This window comes from Taudactylus pleione, unplaced genomic scaffold, assembly GCF_031769625.1.
Source record: "Taudactylus pleione unplaced genomic scaffold, aTauple2 ptg000431l, whole genome shotgun sequence".
Lineage (NCBI taxonomy): Eukaryota > Metazoa > Chordata > Amphibia > Anura > Myobatrachidae > Taudactylus > Taudactylus pleione.
Genome location: NW_028284833.1, coordinates 3,576,931 through 3,604,077, shown reverse-complemented (window position 1 = coordinate 3,604,077; position 27,147 = coordinate 3,576,931). Strand labels below are relative to the sequence as shown.

At 45.0% G+C, this 27,147-nt stretch overlaps 1 protein-coding gene across 1 annotated transcript; it reads right to left on the bottom strand.

Annotated features, from left to right (window-relative positions):
- Window positions 1-1,177: 1,177 nt before the first annotated feature.
- On the bottom strand, window positions 1,178-26,538 carry LOC148506034 (proteinase-activated receptor 3-like). Its single transcript, XM_088447381.1, has 2 exons — window positions 26,413-26,538; window positions 1,178-2,882 (listed from the first exon to the last, which is right to left on the bottom strand). The coding sequence occupies exons 1-2, from the start codon at window positions 26,528-26,530 to the stop codon at window positions 1,852-1,854; spliced, it is 1,149 nt and encodes a 382-aa protein (XP_088303507.1). The 5' UTR covers window positions 26,531-26,538; the 3' UTR covers window positions 1,178-1,851.
- Between the last annotated feature and the right edge of the window lie 609 nt (window positions 26,539-27,147).

The window sequence follows — 27,147 nt, the reverse complement described above, 5'->3', positions numbered from 1 at the left end:
GGAGCATTTAGGGGAGGTAACGGGGAGTGGCGACAAGGAACATAAGAGTGTTTAGACCTCTTTGGGGGCATGTCTCACCCTGCGACTGCGGAATATGGCTCCGTCGCCTCCATTCCCACGCCCAATCAGCCGGACCATAGGCTCTCTCAGGACTGGAGCAATCGAACGATCTGTGACCGATGCTGCATCTAATAAGCAGATGCCTGTATTTTGCAATGTCACAGGTGGGCGTCTCAGTACATCTCCTGGCAGCTGCGACATTTGCACATTTTCGCATGGCAGCAGTGTACAAGTTTGCAGTTGCGATAGCGGTAGCGTGCATCTCTGAATTAGGCCCCAACTGCGGATATTAGCCCTTATTGTGAGTCATATGCACCTATACAACAGCAATGCACCTTTCCGTATGCTCGGCTTCACAGTCGTCATCATAATCCTCCACACTTGCACCAACCCTAAACTAAGTGCTACTGATCCATCTGAAAACCGATGGATCTCTGCGTACGCACAAGTCAGTATAACCCAGTTTCGTTGAGATGCCCCTGACCACCTACACTACGGTTTCCCTACTTGCAGGTGCCCAGTTGCCAGCAAGTTACACCTGCAAGAGGAGATTCCTACAGCTCTTAGTGGTCTATTTACTAAGCCTTGGATGGAGATAAAGTGAATGGAGAAAAAGTACCAGCCAATCAGCTCCTAACTGTCATGTCATGGGCGGTGTTTGAAAAATGACAGTTAGGAGCTGATTGGTTGGTACTTTACCTCCGCCCACTTTATCTCTCGCCAAGGCTTAGTACATAGACCCCTTAGTCACCTGTAGATGCGTGCGTCTGCAGAACGGACGTTCAACTCTTCATCAGCCTGATAGTACACTATGGGGTCTATATACTAAACCTTGGAGAGAGATAAAGTGGATGGAGATAAAGTACCAACCAATCAGCTCCTAACTGTCATTTTTCAAACAGGGCCTGTAAAGTGACAGTTAGGAGCTGATTAGTTGGTACTTTATCTCCGTCCACTTTATCTATCTTCAAAGCTCAGTACATAAGCCCCTAGGTGCCAAGTAGATATAATTTTATTTTGTCATATTATATAATATTATGAAATAAAAGGTCTACAGAATAAAATTTTTATTGTCAATACATATATATATTTATATATATTTTTAAATACACACATTTTAATTTGTCAGTATGGTATATAGGAACTCATTCAGACCCGCTCGCTAGATGCGTACGCTCGCTCCCAGCATATGCAAATTCGTCGAAGTGACGGCAAGGCAAGGGATCGCACGGAAAAGAATAAGCACGCCCACTATGTCTTGGCGTGCGATCGCATTGTGTATGCAGACGCCCACCAGCCTGTCTTAAGACGCCCACTAGCGCACGTCATCTCCAGGAAGTGTATGCAAGCATCGGTACATCGGGTACCATCGGCAGCGAACGCAGCACTTATGGTTGCCTATACCCTGCCGCAAGCACTGCGATCACTTCAGAGTGAAATCCCATCAAGTGATGTGTACTATGAGACGCTGCCTTTTAATTATGCACGCCTCGGAAACGGCGTTGGAACACTCAAGCAAGCCTGCGTTCGTACCTCCACTCCCCCGTTTCCAGTGGTCAGCCCCTGTCACCACCCACAAACGGCTTTTCCTGTCACTCACTCTACTGGGCAGTCTATGCGAATGCATCCTGATCTCTCGCATTGGTTTGCGCACTTGCATTGCGATGCGTACGCATGCGCAGATAGCGACTATCGGCCTGCTACGAGCGTTTGCATCATAGCGAATGGGTCTGAATCAGCCCCATAGATCCTAGATACACTGTTTTTTTTTCCAAGTGTCAATCTTCTAAGCTAACATCTTAACATCTCTTTATTGTCTGAACACAATGGAATCCTAGATCTTTTTGTGCTCTCTGTTGATTCGCTGTTTCTTTCTTTGTTGATACAAAGCGTATCTTTTACCATTGTCCAGAAGTCATTTGAAATATAATAGTAGATAAAAGGGTCAATACAACTGTTAAATGACGTTAAAGACAGTGCCACAGTGTACCATATATAGAGTTGGTTATGGCAATCCCAGTCTGTCTCCAAGTAATGTAGGATAAGTAAAACGTTACTGGGTGTAAAGCAGAGGATGAACATGAGAAGCACCAGAATTATTATTCTTATCACGTTTCTATGAGATTCGTTTTTTTTCTTGGCCAGAGTCACCAAAATTGGCACATAACAAAACAAAATGGCAACCAAAGGAATGACAAATCCAATGATAAAAAGTACAATAAAATATTTGGTGTACCATTCATAGCCCTTGCAGAGTGGCCAGATTTCATGGCAGGTCGTAATGCCTGGGCTTATAAATGTTTTTGTCTGAGGCACAAATAGAAATATTGATACACCGGCTATTACCACCAACCAAATTCCAATGGAAATAGCCGTAGAGCTTTTCCAACTCCTGAGGCCTTTGGACAAAAAAGGATGAACCAAAGCAAAGTAACGGTCAACGCTGATGACTGTGAGGAAGAAGACCGAGCAATACATGTTTCCATAAAACACGGCAGTGACAATCCGGCACATAGCTTCACCAAAAATCCAGTTGTTCCCCCGGAAGTGGTAAGCGATCTTAAAGGGCAACGCCAACATAAATAACAAGTCAGCAGCTGCCAGGTTAATTAGCAAGAGAGTGGATGGGACCTTCTTGGCTTTGAAAATGAGCACCCACAAAGCAATACCATTTGCTGGAAAGCCCAAAATGAATATGATACTGTAGAATGATGGGACAATGGTGGTGGCCATGGTAGATGCTAGTTGTTCCTGAATGTCATCGTCTAGAAGTGAAGAGTTACAATTATCCAGGCGCCAGACTTTGCCTTTTTTTTTAGCAGCTGTAAGAAAAAAGCAACATTAATTAATTTTCATATACTTAAACATTTATTTGAAGATATGATTTTAAAATATGAGAGCTAATTTATTATTATTATTATTATTATTATTATTATCATTTAAGCAGCAGTTTTGGAATTGTTTCATATTCTACTTTTATCTAGTCTTTTCAGACAGTTGGGTAGATGTACTAAGCCTTGGCGGGAGATAAAGTGGAGAGAGATAATGTACCAACCAGTCAGCTCCTAACTCATACCTGCCAACTGTTCCTGATTTTCAGGAAGACATCCTGAAATAGTAGTGAAACCCCCCCCTTAACCAATAAAAGGAACTCCGGGTTACTTACAGTACTCCCTTGTGGTCTAATGTATCCACCTATCCTTCCAATAAGTGGGACACATACTGTTATCAATGCCTCCGCACAGTTATTAGTTGTACTGAGGGGCCTACTTGGGAAAACCCCTATTACACAATTTAGGCTTGCTGGGGTAAGGAGAGTTATATGGTGAAGAGTGTGTTGTCTTACACACTAGTTTAACACATTAAAATATTATACACAGATATTTATATTTACCAGGTTTTTTGGGATGCTTGTATACACCTCCATTTAAGAAAACACCATCACCTATGTATTTATCGTGACTTTATAGATGACATTCAAGTAACTAAGAACATATATTTATATTCCTACTTGCCACTAAAGTATTCAATCGTTACATATACAAATCTATAACTTTATCTGAGCAAAGTGTTACAATTGAACTCTACATGCGAATAAGAACTCCATGTTTTATATATATGCTGAAAGTCTATTTGCAATTCCTGTTAAAGGTAAATTGCTGGTATTATAATCCAAGTCTTTCTCGTTATCCAACCCCTCAGCACTGTAAAGGTTCCATGTTGTATAGGTAACCTGATTCAGGAAGGATGGCAGTTGCTAATACGCACGCAATCGGACGATTGTTGCATTCTGCGCATGTGTATGCATGGCATTACGCATGTGCGAACTAGCTATTGCGATCGGGACTGCGATTGCAGTGACTACGCAGACCCATCCCAGAGTGATTGACAGGAAGTGCCGTTTGTTGGTGGTGATGGGAAGGTGGTTGGGCAAATGCAGGCGTGCCAGTGCGTTTGAACGCCATTGCAGGGGCATGCATAAATTATCCACTGTGATGCCCTACGCAGCCTGAGGTCTCATAGCGTAAATGGTTGTTAGCAATTTCTGAGTAAGGTCAGGGCTTGTGCAAGTGTGCGTGAGGCTGCGATGGTACTCGTGTGTACCGATGGTTTTGCAGTCTTGCTAAACATTATGGATGTGTGCGTTCTTGTGTAGTGCTGCGTAGGGAATTGTGTAATAAAGTGGGCATCCTTGTGTAGTGCTGCGAGGGAATAGCGATTGCAATTAATTAGCATACTATCACAGTTGAACTTTGTGTGTAATCGCTATTGCATATGCTGTTGCGATCAGTAGTGTTAACCTCGTGAACCATATTGAGTTGTAAACTTGTAGCAATTCAAATATAACTAGAACCCAATTAGAGTGATTCATAGTATCTACCTCTGTTTAAATTACTTAATAAAATGACAGTCACATTGCAGCTAGTGATGACCTGTGATAGCCTCCTGCAGTTTATCTGTAGCTAGCCGACTTATCTAGCAATCCTGATACCACTGAAAGTACTTAAATTTAAACATTTGTTTCATTTCGGTGTTTCATTTCGGTGCAATCACTACAGGCAATATATGCCTTATTCCTTTGGTGATGCTCCAATTCATATATTGTATAAAATCTCTGCTATAACTGTCTAATTCAGAGTAAAAACTCTGATTCACTCCCCCGAATTCCTGCTGCAGTGCAGAATACTGTATCTAGTGGTTAGATCAGTTCCCTTTATGGAGCCGTGTCTATATAATATAATGCTTATTAAGTTATGCAGCCTAACTGGGTGCAAAGTTACTCACTGCTGCTGGTGGGCACTACTGCCACTACCAGCCTTGCATCAGCTGTAGCTTTTAGCGGTTCTCAGCCTATAAAGGACCGTTGCCGTTTTTGACAGAGCAGCTCGTGCTATGGTTTCCTCTTCAGCCAATTAGGTATACAGCAGCTGGCCCTGCCTAATTGGCCAGCAACCACTCCGCCCACTCATGTGGCTGCTGCTCCATCTAACCAGAGCCGGCGCTAACATTAGGCAGCTTTAGGCAGCTGCCTAGGGGCGCCGGCCACTAGAGGGCGCCACTGAATCAGCCTACCATAAACATGAAGGATGTCTCTGATCGAGACATCCTTCTACATCGTGCTGCCAGAAACGGTTGTTAGTAGGTGCAGTCACTGCTCTCCCCTGCTCTCTGTCTAGCTAGTCACATAGGCTCAGGCTGTGCTGTCACTCCACACAGACAGCTCAACATCAGGCAGCACAGATCCCATCCCCTGCTGTTTCTTCCCCTCCCCTCACTCCCAGCCAGGCACAGAGTAGCTCTGTCCCCTAGAAGAGACAGGCTTGGGATGGACATCGGAAGTCCACCAACAAATGATGGCTGGGCTTCCACCATTGAAACTTTCGATGTTTTGGTAGCTAACCATCACATCAAAAGAATTTCATGGCAAAAACGATTTAAATGACTGGTGGCAGGGGTCAAAGCCTCTGTACGGGGAAGAGCCTCACGGCCCCCCTGTTTACATCACTGTGGGGGTGTGCCCAGCACTCTCCGAGATGCTGGGCTGCCCCCAGACTCCCCCTATACAGAGACTAAATGCCATGAGCATGGCATCTCTTCTCTGCTATGCAGAGCAGCGGTGTGTGCTTTACCCCCGTAGCCAGCCATCGGATGGGCATCGGAAAGCTGCATCCGATGGCTGGCAACTATCGAATTACCGGTATTCGATGGAAAAAATTATTTCAATCGAATTGGAAACATTGATGGCTGCTAACCATCGGTTTCCAATGTCCATCCCTAAGACAGGCTGAATCGAGGAGCTGGCCTGTGCTGGGATGAGAGCTGCAGTTGCATACTGCACTGGTGGTAAGTGCCATGTGCCAGAAATGAAAACTGGGCTTGGGGGAAGCAGGGGCGGCATAGTGAACCTTTCACTAGGGCGCCTTAAAACCTTGCACCAGCCCTGCATCTAACAATGACAGCGGGACGTCCTCCATCATCCGCCCAGCACCTACCGACCTCTACTGGACACAGGACCGCCACCGATTCTTCCTCTCTAGCGCTTCGGTCCAGGGCAGCTGCAGGCGACTCCTCCGCCCATAGCCAAGGAGATCTGGACCCGACCTCCGAGCCCACCATCTCCCTCACTGGCTCCACCCCCCTGCGCTCAGCAGCATAGCTCATCTGCCACTCGGGACACAGGGGGTCATGCACTGGAGAGAGGGAACACCAGACTGAGCCGTCAGCGCTATTGCCATTCTATTTATACTCCTGACCAACGCTGCACACGACCCCTCTATGGCCTGCAGCATGAGCCACTGATACCTCGTGCTGCTATATACTTTAACATGGGACTCTCTCACTTATACCTACAGCTCGTGACATTTCTAGCACTTTCCAGGATGACAAGAGCTCTCCTTATATCCTGCCTTTAGCATAAGCCCCTACTACCCTGTGTGTTTACTTCTCCTGTTGTGGGTTTTGCCAAAACCGGTCCAACATATATATATATCCAGTATGTCAGTACATATACATAGCTCTTGTTACTTTACATATAAATTCATATACATTTTACCTCATAAAATAATAATTTTATATATAAAAATCATGAATTACCATACATATATATTTTTCCTAGATGCTATGTTGTAAATAAATGAATTATTGATACATCATATATATTTTTTTTATTAGTGCAACCTTTGTCTTTAACACTTTAATCTGCTTACAGCAGCAATTTCCCTGACACCCTGAAGAGTCTAACAATCTCCCTGATTGCACCTTACCCCATTATGTAGCTGTTATATATCAGAGGTGGGATGCAGTCAGGACACCTGCGGGAGCTATTCGGCCCGCCAATATCCCGACATGGGACTAAAGACAGGTGTCAAAATCCCAACGCCTATCATTAGCCCCACTACGGAATCCCGACAACCGGCATACCGAACGAGGGTATGCTGGGTGTCTTAGCTTCTAGGCGCGGGGGGGAGGGGGGGAGGGTTAGGTTTAGGGACTCCCGGGGGGACAGAGTTAGGCACCCCCCGGGAGGGTCAGGGTAGAGGAAGGGGGTTAGGCTTAGGCACCACTAGGGGGGGTAGGATGAGGCACCCCCATGGGAGGGTTAGGTTTAGGGTGCGGGGAGGGGAGATTAGGTTTTGGTACAAACGGGGGGAGGTTAGGGTTAGGCACTAGGTGGGAAGGTTAGGGTTAGGCACCCCTAAGGGAGTGTTATGGTTAGGGGGGGGAGAGGGGAGGGTTATGGTACTTACCTTCAACACTTGGGATTTTGTCCCGCTAGGCTGCCGCTGTTGGTATTTGATCTGGCGGCTAAAAAGCCGCCAGCATTACATACCAATTCCATCAGAGATATATACATTCAAATGGTATAATCAGTGCCATTTCCCTGCATTGGTTATAAGGCACAATGTTCTACAGGGCTACATGCATTTTCAAATAACGTTTCTCTTGTCCACTTATATGGAAAGCCTTGCAAAACACAATACATGAGCAAGCCCTGAGAAATATCAGTGTGTTTTCATTAACAAAGTAAAGAGATTATAGGGCGCCCTCCCAAACACACCTGAATAGTGTCTGGCAGCTTTCCTAGGGGTCCGCCAACACCCAAAAGTCTCAAAGGTAAATAGATTAATAGATGATAGTGCCAATATGCCTCTCCCGGACCCAAAAGACACACCAATGCAAGTATAAGGTCAGCAAAGTATTTATTGCAATAAAAGGACAATTACTTTATCATTTCTTTCTCATTAAATGATGTTTCAAGGTAAAAACACTATATTAGTCTTAGGCTGGTTACACACGTAAAGATTTTCTGTCCAACCATCCAACTAGTTGATTGGTTGGAATGAAAATCTGGTAACATATGGGAGTAACTGATGATCAGCAATTTGCTCCTAAATACCAGAAAACAGATGAAAATGGCCGTCAGACAAGTTTGTTAAATGTTTGTACTAAACAATTTGTTCAAACATCAGTTTTTGTTCATTTTCCGGCATTTGGGAGCAAATTGCTGATCATCAGTTACTCCCATACGTTACCAGATTTTCATTCCAACCAATCTACTAGTTGGATAGTTGGACAGAAAATCTTTACGTGTGTATGCACCATAACACTTACATAGAATTAAGGGCCTGATTCAGAGCCGGACACAAGCGGCCGTTCGCTCGTAGTCCGTACGAATGGAAATATGTAAAACAAAGCACTCGCACGTTTGTGCGCTCGTAGCTAGTCTTCCACCCCATATTCACCCAACCCCTCCTCTAGCTAGCGAGCGTTCAAAATAGCGAGCGCTCTGCTCATCTTTGGTTGATGTCTGTGCTCGCCCAAGATAATTAATGGACGGACAAAAAAACGGCTTGACACGCCTGCGTTTTCCAATCTCCACCCCCGTCACCACCCATAAACGGACCATTCTGTCAATCAAATTACATAGGTCACTTCCTGCTCGCTGTGTATATGAGCGATAGAAAACTGACCACAAAGATATGGCCGCACATGCGCAGTGACAACCGGACGAATGTGCGGTTGGAAAACATCGAATGCGTACGAGCGAACAAAGAATTGTTTCTGGGTCTGAATCAGGCCCTCAGTGCAATAACATAAATGAATTGCTCAATTCTTTATAAAAAAACCCCAATATATATAATTTAATAATAATAATAATAATAATAATAATAATAATAATTCAGTAATACAAACAGTATATTATAAATAACATGAATAGCATGTTCTGCATGCAGAAAATATCTAATAGTAAATCATAAAGCTAATTCCACAAATGTTAAAGGAGCATCAGCTGTATATTCTAAAGATCTGTGGATCAGAATCTCCAATTAGCTTTGTTGTGCCCCTCAATCTCTAGTGTGGGGTATAGATTAGAAAGTGGCAAGTGCATGTGTTATTGTTTCACTGTGGTAGACACAATGTATCCAGTCAGGGTTAATCCTTAAAAGGACTCCAGTGGTGTTTTCCTAGTCCTTAATGGGAATGGGATTGAAATGCCGGTGGCTGTCCCGACAGCAGATGCCCGACAGGATCAAGAGCCTGATAGGGGCAGGTAAATTCCTTAACCTTCCCTGTCCCCCCCTTACCCTCCCTTAGTGGTGCCTAATCCTAATCTCCCCCTTAGCGCCTAACCCTAACCTACCCCCGGGGTGCCTAACCCTAACCCCCCTTACCGCTCCCTAAACCTAACACTCCCGGAGGGTGCCTAATAGTAACCTCTCTCTAGGGGTGCCTAACCCTAACCCTCCTCCCTAGGGGTGCCTAAACCTAATCCCCCCCCCCAAACCTAACCCTAACCCCACTAGACTTCGTAATGCTAACCCTCCACCCGCGCGGCTAACCATAAGGGCGCCCTGGGCTTACCTTCATTCAGGATGGGGTCCTCAGCGTTCTGGTATCGGATTATGATAGTCGTTGGCATTTTGACGCCTATCATAAATCCCTAGCCGGCAATCCGCTTCAGTGACAGTTCCATATAAATGTGGTTTATAATTTTGTAAAGTTGACCACAATATTGATCTTGCTTCTACACACTATGGTGTGGGGAACCGGACTTAGCAATCACTTGCTATCGGTGGACGGTGTTTTCATTAATAAATAGATCTTACTAGCTGCTTTGGGGCTGGTTTACATTTGGATGTAAATTGGTATTATGACACGCCTCTCAGATGTAGCAGTACACGCCCACTTTACCGCCACGCTCATAGGTGCTGCTTTCACAATCTCCCTGAAATGCTTTTTCAAAAGTAGGCTAGCATGACTGTCATGTTACAGCTGTGTTGGAAAAATTACAGTTAGGAGCTGATTGGGTGGTACTTTATCTCCATCCACTTTATCTCTGTCCCAGGCTTAATACTAAGAGTTCCATTTACAAATGAGTTTTAGCTGTTAAAACTCGTTACTTATGACAAATAACACTTTGTCCTATTTAGTAATGCATGTTTGGGGTTTGTGTATAATAGCGTTATTTGTTAGAGTCTACAGACGGCACCCTGTATTTAATAACAAACGGTAACGATATCTTACCGTTAGCTTATGTGAAATGATTTCCCCAGGTGCTGGCATCTGTTAAATAGCGCTCACAGGCGCTGAGGTACCGGCAGTCAGCTCCACCTTCCGGAGATTTACCCAGAATTCCTAGCGGCCGCTGTGTACCATGTGATCAACCCGATGTGTAGAGGCTGGCTGTGACAAACGCGGACCTTCTGACAGGAGTTCTATTTATATGTTTCCATTGCTGCATGAAATTTAATACTGACACTGCGCATGTGCAATATATTCACTACAGTGCGCATGTGCCAGACTCAAGTTTAAAAAAAAACAAACCATATCGTCAGCACTATATACATATGAAAAATAGCGCTGACATGACCTTTAGTCATTAGCGCTCGCCCTGAAGAGGAACATTGTTAAATAATGAAAGTGAAATAAAATAAAACCACGGAGAGGGAAAATTATATTTCTCACTACAGTACGCTACAGACTCGTTTGTAAATGGAGCCCATAGACCCTAGAGACTCATAGAGATCTCATGCACTCATCTACAAAAATATACTTTACCGTGAGAAGAAAGGGAGGAGGGTTTGGTTTAAAAAAATTACCTTGTCCCTTTGTAACCATGAAATGTCAACTACCATTTTAGAAGCTTCATTCATGCAAATATTCATTAATGAAATAAAACATGTAATTATCAAACATTTCTAATTATTAAAGTTACTATAGCATCATAACCAAGTGTGAAAAGTGAATTTTGCACACAAATGATGACAATATATACAAGTCCTGCTGTACTGTATATCATAGAGGTAGGGTATTGCACTCCTGGAAATATGAGCAGTAAGTCCATAAATGAAATCACTTAATATATGCAGCCTGCAATAACAAGACTGGGGGCTTATATAATAGTTTGCAACTTCCAGCAGCTGCAGAAACTCCTGCGAGTCTTCTCGTATTTTTAAAGCAGTAATCGTTTTAAAGGCAAAACCAGCTTGGTTTTGCCTTTAAAATGAATGTCGCTTTAAAAATACAGGAAGACTCGCAGGAGTTCCCGCAGCTGCTGGAAGTTGCAAACTATTACATTACAAGTATGGGAAATGTGATCTGCTTACTAGAAATATGCAAATATATGAAAACTCCTCCAAAGCCCTTTTATACATTTACGTTAAACTAAAATAATGTAAAAAGTGAATGAAAACACCCGTTTTCCCATTAGTATAGTTAAAGAATTATTGATAAATAGGCCCCTATTGCATATATGCTTACTCTCATGGAATTAGCTGGAGGCTCCCAATTTTTCAGGTAACCCCCCACCCCCCGGAAGGGAAGGCACTTCTCCTGCATTCTGCCCACTTCCTATTGAAGTCGGCAGAATGGGGAGAATATTAGCAGGGATCCGCGGGTCTGTGCATTGGGGTGGGGCCTAAAGACGCAATTTTTTTATTTGAGAAACGCGTCATTTAGGCTTGCCCCCATTTAAAATATGCAACTTTGCGGCGCATTCCGGCGAGGGGGTCGGGATTTAATTACGTGATTTTGGCCAACCCCACCCCCAACTTCACCTACTTGCTTCTCCTCCCCGGGCTTCTCCCGGGGAGAACATTTCTAAGTCAGCAAGTATGCCCTATTGACACCTAAAATATAAGACAACTTCAAAAGATACTAACAGCACCTCTTTAAGTAAATAAATGTATTATTAATTAAGAATACACCCGCAGCATAGCAGAGTTCATGTACCACAAAAATAGACACAAAGGGGTATATTTATCAAAGTTCGATTTTGCATTCGATTTTATGTTTGATTTAGCTCACCTGAAATCGATTCAAATCGAATGTAGAAATCACTGTCAAAATCCCACATTTACAAAAATTTTATTTTGTAAGCATTTTCTAAATCAAAATCGATGTGATTCGATTTTGACTAGTGATTTCTTGTTCAATTTTGGAGGCTCATGTCCAAATCGAACACCAAATCGAACACGAGATCGAACATATAATCCCAAAAATAATAGACCTGCTTCATGCTGGAAATTTTAGCATGAGCAGGTGCTAGTTACACTGACTGAAACATGCACAGATCAGTGAGATCCGTGCATCTTTCTGTGTAAACAAACTTGTAAAAAGAGTAAAATAATAATTTTTTTTTTTTTTTTTAAAACCCACGTGGGGTCCTCCCTTAAATGCACAACCAGCACCGGGCTTTTCTGAGCCAGCCCTGGCTGTGAAAATATGGAGGACAAAGAATGTAGGGTCCCCCACATTTTGCAAAACCAGCACCGGATTCTTTCCAGTGGGGGTGTAATGCCACAGCTGGGGTACCCTTTCACCGGGTCCCCCGGGCAAAGCATTATACCTGACCACAAGTCAGCCCCAGTAAAGGGGTTCCCCCACTTCAGGGCACCCCAGGCCTAGGCTTATAGCCAGGGGCTATTTCCGGCAACCCTGGCCGGTGGGTGCTGAGTTTAATGTATTTATATAGTAGAATAAATAACATTGTCTTTTACAGGAGAACTAGAGGTCCCAGCAAGTCTCCCCTGCATGCTGGTACTTGGAGAACCACAAGTACCAGCATGTGGGGCATTAAGGGTCTGCTGGTACTTCTAGTTCACTGGTAAAAGAAATATGTAAAAAAAGAAATATAACAATAAAGACTAGATTCACACACTGTGACAGTAGAACTTTATTACACTCACACTCACACATACAGTACTCACCTACAATCCCTGCACACGTAGGCATCCACATCTTAACAAAGCAATAAAATGCAAAGACCCGAGTCCATGGGTCAATGACGGGTCCCGAATGACAACTCAGCTGCAGCATTTCACTAAGAAATGTGTGATCGTGAGTGTTAATTGGCTGAGAGGCGAGCCTCTGCCTCTCTCAGTCAATGAATGGTTCCCACCATTGACTTAAATGGTGAGAACTGCTAGGTAGCCTATAGTAACCCCTACATCTTTTGTCACCCGTATTTTCACAACCAGGACCAGCTCACAGAGCCCATGTCTTTTCCCCCCCATAAGAACCTTATGTCTTTTCCCCCCCATATTTTCACAACCAGGACCGGCTCAGTAAAGCCCGGTGCTGGTTGTGCTTTTAGGGGAGACCCCACATAATTTTTTTGGAAAAATTCAACACTTTACCATGTTTTTAAACACAGAAGCAAGCACGGATCTCACTGATCTGTGCATGCAACTGTGTAATTCACATCTGCTCATGCTAACATCGCCAGCATGAAGCAGGTCTATTATTTTGCGGATTTTATGTTCGATTTGGAGTTCATTTTCAAATCGAATATTAGTAAATCAAGGGTTTCCATGTTGGTCTAGGTAAAAGTACTTATATTTTGTCGATATTCGATTTTGAGTGGGATTTGACTGGGATTCAGTGCCTGATTCAGACCCGCTCGCGAGCACTGTGCGCTCGCAAGCGGGTCGATGGTGGCCCAGTGCCGTCATGCGCATGCGCGAGACCCGGATAGCGACGGGCAAACCGTCGCTCCGGGTCTCGTACCAAAGGGGGCGTGCTGTCGATGTTGAGTGACAGCACGTCCCCTTTGGTGGGAGGGCCGGAGGAGTGGCTGGCCAAATGGAGGTGTTCCCATGTGAATGTCAGTGGGAGAGATTTCAGCTCTGTGAGACCCGAAATCTCTCTGGAGCATGCGGCAATGAGACCCTACCACAAGGGTCTCGTCGCAAGCCCGATGGTCGCGATAGTCTTGACCATCGTGACCATCTTCCTAGCCGCTCGCTATAGCTGTGGGTGGTCACCCACAGCTATGCGAGCGGCCAGGAGGCCGCTCTAAAAAGCAAGAAGGCTGGCCCTGATTCAGAGCATCCGGCTCTGAATCAGGGCCTCAGGGCCTGATTCTGACCCGCTCGCGAGCGCTGTACGCTCGCAAGCGGGTCGATGGTGCCCAAGTGCGCATGTGCACGACGGAGGGAGCTCCGTCGTGCACATGCGCGATTCCCCGTCGCTCGGGGTCTTGCACCAAAGGGGGCGTGCTGTCGATAGTGAGTGACAGCACGCCCCCTTTGGTGGACGTGCCGGGGGCGTGGCTGCCAGACAGAGGCGTTCCCATGGGAACGCCTACCGTCTGGGTCCGGCCCCACTGACATCACTAGTGATGTCAGTGGGAGTGATTTTGGCTCTGATAGAGCCAAAATCACTCCAGGGCTTGCGGTAGCGAGACCCTACCGCAGGGTCTCGTCGCAAGCCCGATGGTCGCGATGGTCTTGACCATCGCGACCATCATCATGGACGCTCGCATAGCTGTGGGTGGTAACCCACAGCTATGTGAGCGTCCAAGAGGCCGCTCCAAGTTGAGGTAGGAGGGCCCTGATTCAGAGCGAGCGCTCTGGTCAGACCATCCAGCTCTGAATCAGGCCCTCAGTTTTATGTTCGATTTTCATTCAATTTTGTCTTTAGCAAATCTCCAAATGCAAAATAGAATGAAAATCTAATGCAAATCAAATGGAAATCACACAAAAATCAAAATTGAACTTTGATTAATATACCCCAAAATATTTATTAATTTATTAAAAATGTTGATAAATCACTAATAAAAATACATAAGTTCATACATCTTAATTAAAATACACTTAAGAAGTACAGATGTATCCTCATTCCCCTAGCAGTTTGCGCAATATTGCGTGAAATGCTTGGCACCACGTAGACACCCCACCAAGGGTAGCGATCGCACTTTTTCCTAAATTATGCATCTTGTTCGCATCATAGTCTCAGTGTGCCAGCCACACTAGATTAGCTTTTTTATTGCAAAGGAATTGGTATAAAGTTGTAGATTAAACATACCGATATATGTAATGGAGCGGTGGCACATTTTGGAAATCTGTCTTTTGTTTTTGTTACCCAGATTAGTAACCAGCTCCAGTAGTCAGGGTACCCGCGCATTGTACTTTTTGTGCATTATTGATACAAATAAGAAGATAGTCTCTGGCGGGGTGCTTGGCACGGCTTAGACGCAAAGTCCTTGGTGCGCCAAATAGGGCTCTTTGATACGATTTGGGCAAAGGTATTAGGACACATCTATAGCAGCAGTTTATGAATAATGCTATGTGCCAATAGCGTAGATTTTAACTGCAAGAACAGTGAAATCAGAACATATGTATAGTTTCCCGAAAAAGAGAAGTGGTATTAATAACAGTTTTTCGGTGAATGAAGTTCATAAAGTTACTCATCATAGCAACCATACACTTCCAATTCCTGAATTGATAATTATGGGGCTACAGCATACCACACTGGACTGATACTAGAGTGCACACTTTGATTCTAAATCATCGTCGTGTTTTGATTACAGTTCTTGTTTTGGCAAAACCACCCTCAAATGTTTTGGTTTTCTTTAAGAATCGGTTAAAAAAACAGCTAAAATAATGTAATTTGGACGTGTTTTATTAACATCAATAACAGTAATTTCCAGTAAATTGTGACCACATGCAGCAGTGATGGGAATCCTTGTGGATACCTCAGCTGCAGGGGAAAAGTATAATTTTTCCGAAAAGCTGCCTCCGCAAAAAGAGCAGCTTTTCGGAAGTGATACTTTTGGGCCTGATTCAGCAAGGATCGCTGATGTGATCGTGGCTGTAATCCCGTACGCAGGTCTGCTGCGAAAGTTTGCTAATATGTGCAATCGCAAACCACTCGCAACATGGAGATGCCCACTTCCCCTCTCGCACATCCGTAACACCTTTGCAATCCAGCCAAAACATCGGTAACATCGAAGAACATTGGAGCCACTCGCACTTTTACAGCAGGTCAGAGTGCGGGGGAGTAGGGAGCAAACAGCACTCAGCACTCGATGAGCCTGAGTTTATTCTGAAACCCTCAATTGTCTAATTACAAAAAGTAGCTCCAGCAGCTGGAACACAATGTCATGAATGTGGGGTTTCAGCTCCAAAGAGGTTCCCCCCATAGTGGTGAAATTACGGCTCAGGGAAAAGCCCAATGGTTATCGTACAACTCTGATCGCTGGAGCTCTGCACATGACCAGGATCTGTATGGCGTATGCTCAGGTCTCTTTCTGAGATGATGTTCGCAGCGCCCCTAAGCTGGAGAATGATTGACATGCTGCGGCTGTTTGGGGACAGGCAAAGTCATCTTAAAAGCAGTGTGGGCTCTGGGCAAAGCAATGCACTGGGGCCCCTACCCACCCATTCACAGGAAAAAAATTTAAATGGTCAATAAAATTAAACCCTCCTGCATGCCCATCACATCCCACATCCCACACATGTAGAGAGACTCTGGGCCTAATTCAGAGGCGGCCGTACGGTCTAGGACTGCACGGCTGCCTAGATGTTTATCCAGTGCGCATGCGTGAGACCCGCTACGACCGACAGCGCCGGTCGTAGCGGGTCTCTTTCCAAAGGGGGCGAGCTGTCGATGTTGATTGACAGCTCGCCCCGTTTGGAAGGCGGGCCGGGGGGGTGGCAGCCCAAACGGAGGCGTTCCCATGGGAACGCCTACCGTTTGGGGGAGGCCCCACTGACATCACTAGTGATGTCAGTGGAGAGCTTCCGGCTCTGACAGAGCCAGAAGCTCTCCAGGGCTTACGACAAGTGAGACCCTACCCTAGGATCTCGTCGTAAGCCCCGATGGTCGCGATGGTCTCTGACCATCGAGACCATCACTCGAGCGGTCGTTAGAGCTGTGGGTGTAAACCCACAGCCTAACGACCGAAACAGAGGTCGGCGGTAAGGATGTAAGCGGCCACCCAGTTTCTGAGCGACCGCTTGCATCCTCCGACCGCCTCTGAATGAGGCCCTCTGTCTGACTGGTCACCGGGGGGGAGGTTAGATCGGAATACAGTGCACCGGCAGCCGGCCTATAAAAATATCAGAAATTTACCAACTGGCCGCGGCTGCAGGGGGGCATGTTGGCGGGCCCCTACAAGCTTCAGGCCCAACAAGCCCAACAGAAGAGATGGCCCTGGGGGCAGGGAGTGGGTGACAAAGGCCAACATTCCCGAAAATGGTGGGGTGTCATCCCCATTTTCTGGGAGTGACGAGGCCAGTGATTGCATCTTCCAGCACAGTTTTGCTGGCCTCGGCTGCGGAGCTACAACGGCCATTCTGAGTAGCCTTAGGCTCACTCAGATGGCCGATACCACAACCGATGGTCTCAATGGTGATCGGATGCAGCACTTGGATCTGTGATGCCGTCAGGGGACGTCTTTTATCTTTAGACACCTCCTGCGGCATTAGTATATTTTAGCATCACTGCTGCGTCCAAATACATTATGGATCGCAACTGCGATTGCAATAGCAATTACGCACACAGTCTCACTGTGATAGTATGCTAATCCTCTGTGATCACTATGCCATCGCAGCACAACATAAGGACGCCCACCTTACCTTACACACATTCGTAATCCTTAGCAAGACTATGAAACCAATGGTAACATCGAGTACCATCGCAGCCTCACACACACTTGCAGTAAGGTCTGACCTTACTCAGGAATTGCTAACCTCATCGCACGCAATGAGTACACAAGCTGCGTATGGCATCGCAGTGGATAATTTATGCACGTCCAAGCAACGGCGTTCAAACGAACTGGAACGCCTGTGTTTCGCCAACCACCTCCCCTGTCACCACGCCCAAACAGTACTTCCTGTTAATCACTCTGCGATGGGTCTGCGTAATCACTGCAATCGCACTGTGATGCATACACAGTACTCAACAATTGGCTGTCTGCGTACGCGATCTCATCAGCGATCTTTGCTGAATCAGGCCTTTTGTTAGGGAGGCATGATGAATGCCTCCAAAACACTTTTTAAACTTGCAGCGAGTTTAAAACATAATTATCACTAGTGATAATTATGTAATGATGAATAGGCCCCTAAAAGTAAAAGCCTAGTAGAAAATATATTACCAAAACACTTCTCCAAACAGCAAATCACAGGTCTCAGGTCAGTACAGGTGATGGATGGTGGAGTAACGTCTAGTAAAAACTAGATCAACACCAAACTTACTCCAGTCCAAAGAGCAAATCACAGGCCTGAGGCAGGTACAGGTGATTGTAGGTGGATTATTTAGTTGAAGGTAAAGCATTTATTTACTATAAGGAAAGTAAATCAGAAACATAGGACAAATTCTAAAATTAACCAAGCTTCCAAATATCAGTTTTCAAATGCAAACTGAGCAGTGGTCATCAGAAGCTACACAAGCATTACATGCTATATTAGTAGGGGATGATGTGTCTATCACAGCTCAGGCTGTAATCGATGTTAAATACTCTGTATCTGTGGAAAAGCTGCAAGACGCAGAGCCTATATGACTGAATGAGAAGCTGGTAATGGATGGTATTGCAAGATACAGAACATCAATGCCTGTGACAAGTGGCTGTCCAGAACGAGATTTATGCTGCTGCCATGACTTCCAGAAAAGAGTTGAGATGCTGGACCTGATACTTCAACATCTACTAAGGGAGTAAAAGCTGAAATGAGCAACTCCAAAATTTTGTACTAATCATAATCAATTTGGAGGAATATAAAATAGAGTCTCATTATCAGAGGGCATCTATTAGTATTTCCAGAAATTCGGTTTGGCTGACATTTTTATTTTCCATAATAGTTTAATAGTACTGTCGCCATCACTATTCACATTCATTCTACAGGAGCATAGTGGTGATAATCATGTGTAGACTTTTAACCTTGTCTTCATGCAGTCAGCATTTTGCTTTGGTTTAATATCATTTTGATTTGGGGCCAAAACACCCAGTAAGTACAGTACTATACGCTGCCTCTCAAACACACACACAATATTCCCTTGAAATATCTAAATAGAATTAAAAGACTTGAGAATTTTTTTTTTAAACCAGAAAAAAATATATATATTTTTTAAACTTTTATTATTTTGGGGTGCAGCTGACGGGGGCAACAATACCCAGCAAGTACAGTAATATATGCTGCCTCTCAAACACACACATTCTTCCCTTGAAATATCTGAATTCAATTATAAAAATACTTGAGATTTAAAAAAAAAAGATGTCTTCTTTGGGGTGCAGCTCTTTAAGACACAGCATTGAATTTTTTGGTCTCTGCCCCTAATGCACACTATATATACAGTTGGCTGATTGTTGCGTACTGTGCATGCATCTGGCTGGCAGTGCATGTGCGCAAAGGCACCACTGCGATTGCACTGCGATCACACAGCCCACGTAGAGCCATCACTGAGTGACTGACAGGCAGTGAGCATTGGGGGTGGTGACGGGGGAGTGGTTGGAGAAAGGCAGGCGTGTCTGTCCATTTGAATGCCGTTGCATAGACGTGCATAAATTAGTCATTGCGATTGCATTATGCAGCTTGAGTACTTACTGCGTGCTACGAGGGTAGCAGTTTGTAAGTAAGGTCAGGGCTGCTGTTATTCTGCATGAGGAGCCGATGTTACCTGATGGTACCGATGTATACGCAGGACTGCAAGGTTTTACGGATGCGAGATAGCGTTAGTGGGCATTATGGAGCTGCGATCGCAATAGCGATCCTTAATGAATCAGGTTACTGTAGAGCAACTCAGACCCTCAAATAAAAGCAGGAGCCTGTGTAGATTGCTAGCTATAGTGTCTGCCCCTTTGTGTCCCCTTGACATGTACAGTTTAAAAGACTGCTTTTCTGTCCATCAAGACACAACACTCTTCTTACAGTACTGTCTCTGGCTGCCCTCATTCACAATATTGAATATATACACCAGTGTAGATAGAGATACATTTGTAAGTGCAGCTCACTTCAACAAACATACACAGGCAGGGGCTGTATTACAGATTGTTAGTGTCTGACGCTCACAGACACACGGATTAAAGATGTCGTCTTCTGCACCCTTTTTTCTCTCACTCCGACGACCTAAAACTATCTCTAAAGGCGACTATTGCAGTATTGCAGCGCAGCTATAGTCAGGGCATATCAAGAAAGGAGGGGTCTCATGTGCAGTCTCTGTCCGGGGTCCCCTCCTCTCTCTCTGGCGTCCGGCTGCGCACTGAGTGCAGTGCCGTACCGAAAGACTCTGGGCACTAGAGTGTGCCCATAGTCTTCTGCGCATGCGTGAAATGCATGCGTGGCCACGGCGGTCATTTTCCAGATGATTTTGACAGCTCTGATACCTGTACCGACATGGGACTCCAGTGGAGGAGTGGTAAGTATTAGAAAATATGGGTGCAGGGTGTGTGTTGTGGACCCCCCCTAGACCCAGGGGCCCGTGTGCCCTGCACACCCTGCACCCATTACAGAAACACCCCTGACTACAGCCCACAATCTCTCTCCATTCACTCTCCTGTGTAAAATGGCGCCTGCAATCACGAAGAAGGGACTTATGTGCAATCCAAAACATGCGAGATCTGAGATTTTCGGGAAAATTACATTTCGAGAAGCAAATTTTGTGGGGAGGCCCGAGGCGCAACTCCGTTTTACTCGGAAACCCCAAATTGGGTTCTGTCGGTTCTCTCCGAATTCATGCCATTCATATCTAGCTGATACAAGTTTGTGGCTGCTTGATGAATGAAGGTGCGTACACACTGGGCGATTTTTTGACTGATATAAAGATAAAGATATCGTTATTGTTCAATCGTTCAAAAAAACGTTAATTTTTTTCCAAAAAACGATGAACGATAACGATAAAGAGCGCTCCCGTTGGTCGTTTATCTTTGTCGTTTATCGCCCGTACATGCAGGCAGATTTAAACGATGTCGTTGAGTAATTCATTCATATCGGTCATTTTTTTGGGAAAACGATAAACAATCAATGATGTTCCGGTTATTGCCACTCCCAGGACACTCCCTTTCCTCCATCTTGTTTTCTTTGCACTATCGGTGACGATATCGTTGATCGTTTGTAAAATCGGTCATAATATCGCTCACTATATATGAACGATTTGAACGATATCGTTCACCAGAGAGGCCAGGAAACTCAAAGTAAATCATTGGTCTTTATCGTTGAATTGCTAGGTCGCCCAGTGTGTATGCACCTTAAGGGCCAGCAAATTCCCGGGTGTCACCAGGTGCAAAATGTGATGAAGTCCTATACATAAACCAATGCTACAATAAATAGTGAACTGAAAATCTCTCCCCTCAAGCAGTGTTGTACATAGTGATGGAAGACAGGGCAGCAAACACTTAATGGAAAAAACCCATCTGCTGAGCCTGTGAAGTCTCTAGTGGCCTAAATGATGGATCCTTTACTTGTACTGTAAGTAATGTATTGTAATTATTACATCTCTGGAAATAGCCTCAGGCTTAGGCATATGTCTCAGAGGACTATTGTTATAATTTATTTTTATTTATAGGGTACCACAAGGTGTCTGCAACGGCATACAGTGATAAGACACAATGACATAAATATAGCATAAATACATGGGAGGGATAACTATAAGCACAATGACAAAACTAAAGATAGTGAAGGGGTAGGGAGCGTAGAGATTATGATAGACTCACTGTGGCTTGTATGAGCAAGCAATGATGGATCGCACAAGGGTGTGGGGGAGTAGGGAGCAAACAGCACTCAGCACTCGATGAGCCTGAGTTTATTCTGAAACCGTCAATTGTCTAATTCCACCAGTAGCTCCAGCAGCTGGAACACAATGTCATGAATGTGGGGTTTCAGCTCCAAAGAGGTTTCCCCCATAGTGGTGACATTATGGCTCAGGGAATATCCCAACGGTTTGCATACAACTCTGATTGTTGGAGCTCTGCGCATGACCAATCTTTATGGCGTATGCTCAGGTCTCTTTCTGAGATGATGGTCGGAGCGCCCCTAAGCCGCAAGATGATTGACATGCTGCAGCCGTTTGGGGGCAGGGAATGGGTGACAAAGGCCAGCATTCCAGAAAATGGTGGGGTGTCATCCCCGTTTTCTGCCAGTGGCTGCATCTTCCAGCGCAGTTTTGCTGGCCTCGGCTGCGGAGCTACAACGGCCATTAGGCTCACTCAGATGGCCAATACCACGACCGATGGTCTCAATGGTGATTGGATGCAGCACTTGGATCTGCGATGCCGTCAGGGGACGTCTTTTGTCTTTAGACACCTCCTGCGGCATTAGTATATTTTAGCATCGCTGCTGCGTCAAAACACAGGGCCTGATTCATTACAGATCGCAACTACGATTGCAATAGTGATTGCGTACACACACAGTCTCACTGTGATAGTATGCTATTCTTCTGCGATCACTATACACACATCCGTAATCCTTAGCAAGACTATGAAACTATCGGTAACATCAAGTACATTCACAGCCTCACGCACACTATCACAAGGTCTGACCTTACTCAGGAATTGCTAAATTCATCGCACGCAATAAGAGTACGCAAGCTACGTACGGCTTCGCAGTGGATAATCTATGCACGTCTATGCAACGGCGTTCAAACGCACCTCACACAAATGGCACTTCCTGTCAATAACTCTGCGATGGGTCTGCATAGTCACTGGGATCGCAGTCCCTATCGCAGTGGCTGGTTCGCACACGCACACTGCGATGCATACGCATGTGCAGAAAGCAACAATCGGCCGATTGTGTGCGTAATCGCAGTTGCGATCAGTAATGAATCAGGCCCACAGAGCAGCGATGCTAAGACCATAAACTCTAAATCAGGCCCTCTATATCATGCTAAAGTTACAAAGTAAATGTTTTAGATCCTATAGGTATCATCAGGGCTGCCATCATGGGGGTAACTGAGTATGGAGAACGGTCTATCCAGGGGAACAGACTAGCCGGTTGGCCCTCTGGAAATAATCCTGGGTCCAGGCATTCCAAAGGGTCCATTAACCATTACAGCAAGTGAAGAGTGCTTCATGATTTGGAATGGGGGGTGGTCAAGTGTGAGGGAAGTGGGGGGTGAGTATGGCTCCATCAGATCTCCCGATGACAATGCAATGGGCACTAAAATCAGTTCTTGTTTAATGATGTTGTGGACTTGGTCCTCCGAGATGGCAAAGTATGAGCGTTAAAAAAAGATATTTGTGTTGTTAGGATTATGATGCAGATCAGCAAGACAGAGTAAGATGTTACCGTACATTATGTGGCCCCAATCAGTTAATCTGTAAATATGCCCTTGAAATAAAATATATTTGCACCCAGAGTAGGCTGATCTGAGAGGTGGGAAAGACACATTTTAGGGATTCACGCTTCAAATGTTCCAGACAGTTAGTTGGTAAGGGTTAATAATCAATATAATGAACAGACATCTTATATTAATACTTAAGGGTGACACTTTTGGCGTTCCGTGGAACCTAGGGCCTGATTCAGCACGGATCACACGGCTACGTTCACACACACCCGCCAGCTGCTAATGAATGCAATCGCACGGCAACCGCAGCACTATACCAAGACGCCCTCACTGTATAAAGCCTCACAAACTGCTAAACTTCCTGTCGCCATTTAGACCTCTGCCAGCACATACAATCACAGAGGCTTAATTATACACGCCTCTGTAACGGCATTGAAAAGCACAGGCACGTCTGCGTTCCGCCAATCAGCCCCTCTCCACCCCTAAATGGTCACTTCATGTCAATCACTATGCTACGGGACTGCGTGCTCACTGCGATCGATTCCGATCGCAGCGGTCGGTTCGCGCACATGCACTGTGATGCCTATGCATGCGCAGAGCACAAACATCGACCGGCTGCGTGCGAACGCAGCCATGCTATCCAACCTGAATAAGGCCCCTAGTTGGAGATAATTTCGCTTTATGTAATTTAATTAAAATTTCATGTTTCCATGACAAATGGCAAATAATGCTGCTTCTTAACCACTATTATAGTAAAGAAGTCACTCTTTAAATTTCTCTTTTGTTACAGATAAATGTGATTCAAGTGCCTATCTTGTTTCTAGAGGTGTATGTTTATATTATGGGCTTATATTGGGTATAGCTAAAATATTTTACCTCACATATTTTGAATAGACGAGATGCTGTACTAATGACCATTGTAAAAGTAAACAGTATGTGCTTTAACACCTCTGGAGATATACAGACATAACTGCAAATGAAACACTGCTTAAGATACCATAAAAAGCCATAATCTTCAGAAACAAACTGCTAAGGGTTCATAAATCAACAGTAAAAAAAGAAATGTAGTGAGTTTAGCCAGGTCTGAAGAACCTGGCAGCTCTAACACTTGGCGAGAAGGCAGAGTTGCCTGACAGCATTAATTGACAACCATCGACTCTTAAATATATATTAAAGTATTCTTGGATTATACTATAGTCACTGGGGATAATGCAAAGTTGAATGTGTTTGCGGAGCGTATGTTGCGTGTTGTGCTGCACATGCTGTAGAACTGGGCAGACATGACAATGTGTTTGCGGAGCGTATGTTGCGTGTTGTGCTGCACATGCTGTAGAACTGGGCAGACATGACAATGTGTTTGCGGAGCGTATGTTGCGTGTTGTGCTGCACATACTGTAGAACTGGGCAGACATGACAATGTGTTTGCGGAGCGTATGTTGCGTGTTGTGCTGCACATGCTTTAGAACTGGGCAGACATGACAATGTGTTTGCGGAGCGTATGTTGCGTGTTGTGCTGCACATGCTGTAGATCTGGGCAGACATGACAATGTGTTTCATTTGCATCTAAATTGACATTTAAAGAAATGTAACAGGGTTGGTTTGAGCCGTTCTCAGCCACAGAGGCAAAGTTCAGTGAGGGTTCTCTGACGCAGCTTTGGGCTATGTAGAGTTGGACGCGAGTGAAAATTTGTATGTTTAGAGGTGTATCATGCCCTTGGTATGCTCAGTATAAGGGTAGCCATCAAAATATATACATATTAGGGATAATAATCTGTCACTTTGGGTGTGTAGTGTACACAAATGTGCTGCTTTGTATCACAAGGCTGTTTGTTAGCGTTATACATGCCCCAATTTTAACTCCTTGCTTCACATTTAAAAAAACAGCTGGAATGGTTGGGTAGCACAGTGATAAGCATTAATGATTTTGGGTGCTTAGGTTCTTAGATTCTGCCTAGAGATATATTACCAAGCACTCTAAATATATGATAGCCTAGTACAGGGTAAAAGTAGAAATCTATGAACAGGCATTATAAGCACGGCCGATTGTCGCCAAGAATATCCAGTGTTTTTTTTCCATGAAAACAGGTGCTGGTACTCAGAACTAAAGCTACCGGTACTCACCAAAAGTTACAAGCTGATACAAGTACTTTCCACACTATAGATAAATGCGTAGATCCTTATGTTACTAATTTCTAAAGTAATTTCACAGATTTCTTCCTGTTTAAATTAGACTCAAAGAAAAGGTGCCTGTAGTACGTTCCCTAAGGGTGTGGTTCAATAGATTAAAAATAAAAAGGTTGACAGAGTATGAGTCGACACCAAATGGTCGACAGTCATTACGCCGACATGTACAAAAAGTCGACACACAAAAAGTGTGTATGTAAGCCGACGGGTCAAAAGGTTGACATGGGAATGGTCGATGCAAAAAATGGTTGACATATGATTTTTTTTTCTACCCCTAATCTTCACCCTAACACTAAACCTAACCCTCTCCTTGGTGCCTAAAGCTACCCATCCCTAGGGTTAGTGCCTAACCCTATCCTTCCGGATAAGTGCCTAACCCTAACCATCCCTCCTAGTGGTATACAATTGGGAAGCCGGCTGCCGGAATCACGCTCATTTCCCTGACGCTGGGAGACCGGCGCCCGGCATCCCGATCGAGCGGATGCCGGGCGCCGCGAGCGGACAGCCGCGGGGGGGGGGAGGGTTAGGTTTAGGGCACCCGGGGGGACTTAGGGTTAGGCACCCCCCCGGGAGGGTTAGGGTTAGGCTAGGGGGAGGGAGGGTTAGGGTGAAGCATCCCCGGGGGGGACTTAGGGTTAGGCACCCCCCTGGGGGACTTAGGTTTAGGCAGCGGGGAAGGGGGGGTTAGACACTTAGAGGGGGGATTAGGGTTAGGCACAGGGGGGAAGATTAGGGTTAGGCACCCCTAAGGAGGGTTAGGGTTAGGGGGGTTAGGTTAGATTAGTTGATACTTATCTTACCACGATCGGGATTTCCAGCGCTGTCGAGCTTCCGCTGCCGGGCTCTGCTGTTTTGTCGGGCTGCCGCTGCCGGGATTCGAACTCCCGGCCATGCGGCAGCCGGGATATCATACCGATTCCCTCCTAGTGCCTAAGCCTCTTTTAAGAACCTAGCCCTAACCCTAACAAAAACAAAAAAAAATGTGGCGACCATTTTTTTGTGTCGACATTCCCATGTCAACCCTTTGACCCTGTCGGCCTTTTGTTCCTGTCAACCTACATCCATGTCGACGGTTCTGGTATTGTGAAGGTAACATTTTTACAACGTACAAGTTGAAGATGCAGAAGGAAGACATTTAAAGTACAGGACACATAAACTAGTTACTTTTACCTTTTGCGCAGGCAGCCTTGGAGAGGTCCAGGAGGGTAAAGAAAATGACAATCACGCATAGCGCACGCAGAGACATTCTGATATGCTGTAGTTTAGTATCTCCCTTCCTCCAGTTCATTCCTCTCCTTCCACTCTTGCTCAATTCTTCTGTTTAACTAACGGAATACATCTATCAGCAGACCAGTAAGTGCTACAGTGTCATCTGTTGCTTGCGTAAATGGAAGTCAAAATTTTGAATACCTCCCCTCACATCCTTTTTCCTTAATGGGTTTCAGATTACAAATGCTAGTTGCCTTATTTTCTGGAAATATATCTCACTATGTTGTGTTTATGGCAATAAATTGCTCCAGATTATGTACTACAAGGTGATTTGTGCAACAATATCCCCTGCTTATAATACTGTAAACTAATAAAAGCTAAAAAGAAATAGGTTTTTCATTTATTTAATATGCTTCTCAATCTCCTAATGTTGCCAAAGGTGTATTGGGGGCCTGATTCAGCAAGGCTCGCTGATGCGATCGCAGCTCCAATCACGCACGCAGTTCTGCTGCGAAAGTATGCTAATACTTGCAGACGCCCACTTCCCCTCTCGCACACCCGTAATACTTTGCAATCCATCCAAAACATCGGTAACATCGAAGTACATCGGAGCCTCTCGTACAATTACGGCAGTTCAGAACTTATTGTCATCTTTCCTGTACGCAGTGAGCAATCAAGCTGCGTATGCCGTTGCAG

Excerpts from the sequence above, each read along its gene's own strand:
- LOC148506034 (XM_088447381.1), bottom strand. The coding sequence starts at position 26,530 with ATGAACTGGAGGAAGGGAGATACTAAACTACAGCATATCAGAATGTCT. Across the intron at positions 2,883-26,412 it reads CAAGGCTGCCTGCGCAAAAG|CTGCTAAAAAAAAAGGCAAA; the intron begins GTAAAAGTAACT and ends TTTTTCTTACAG.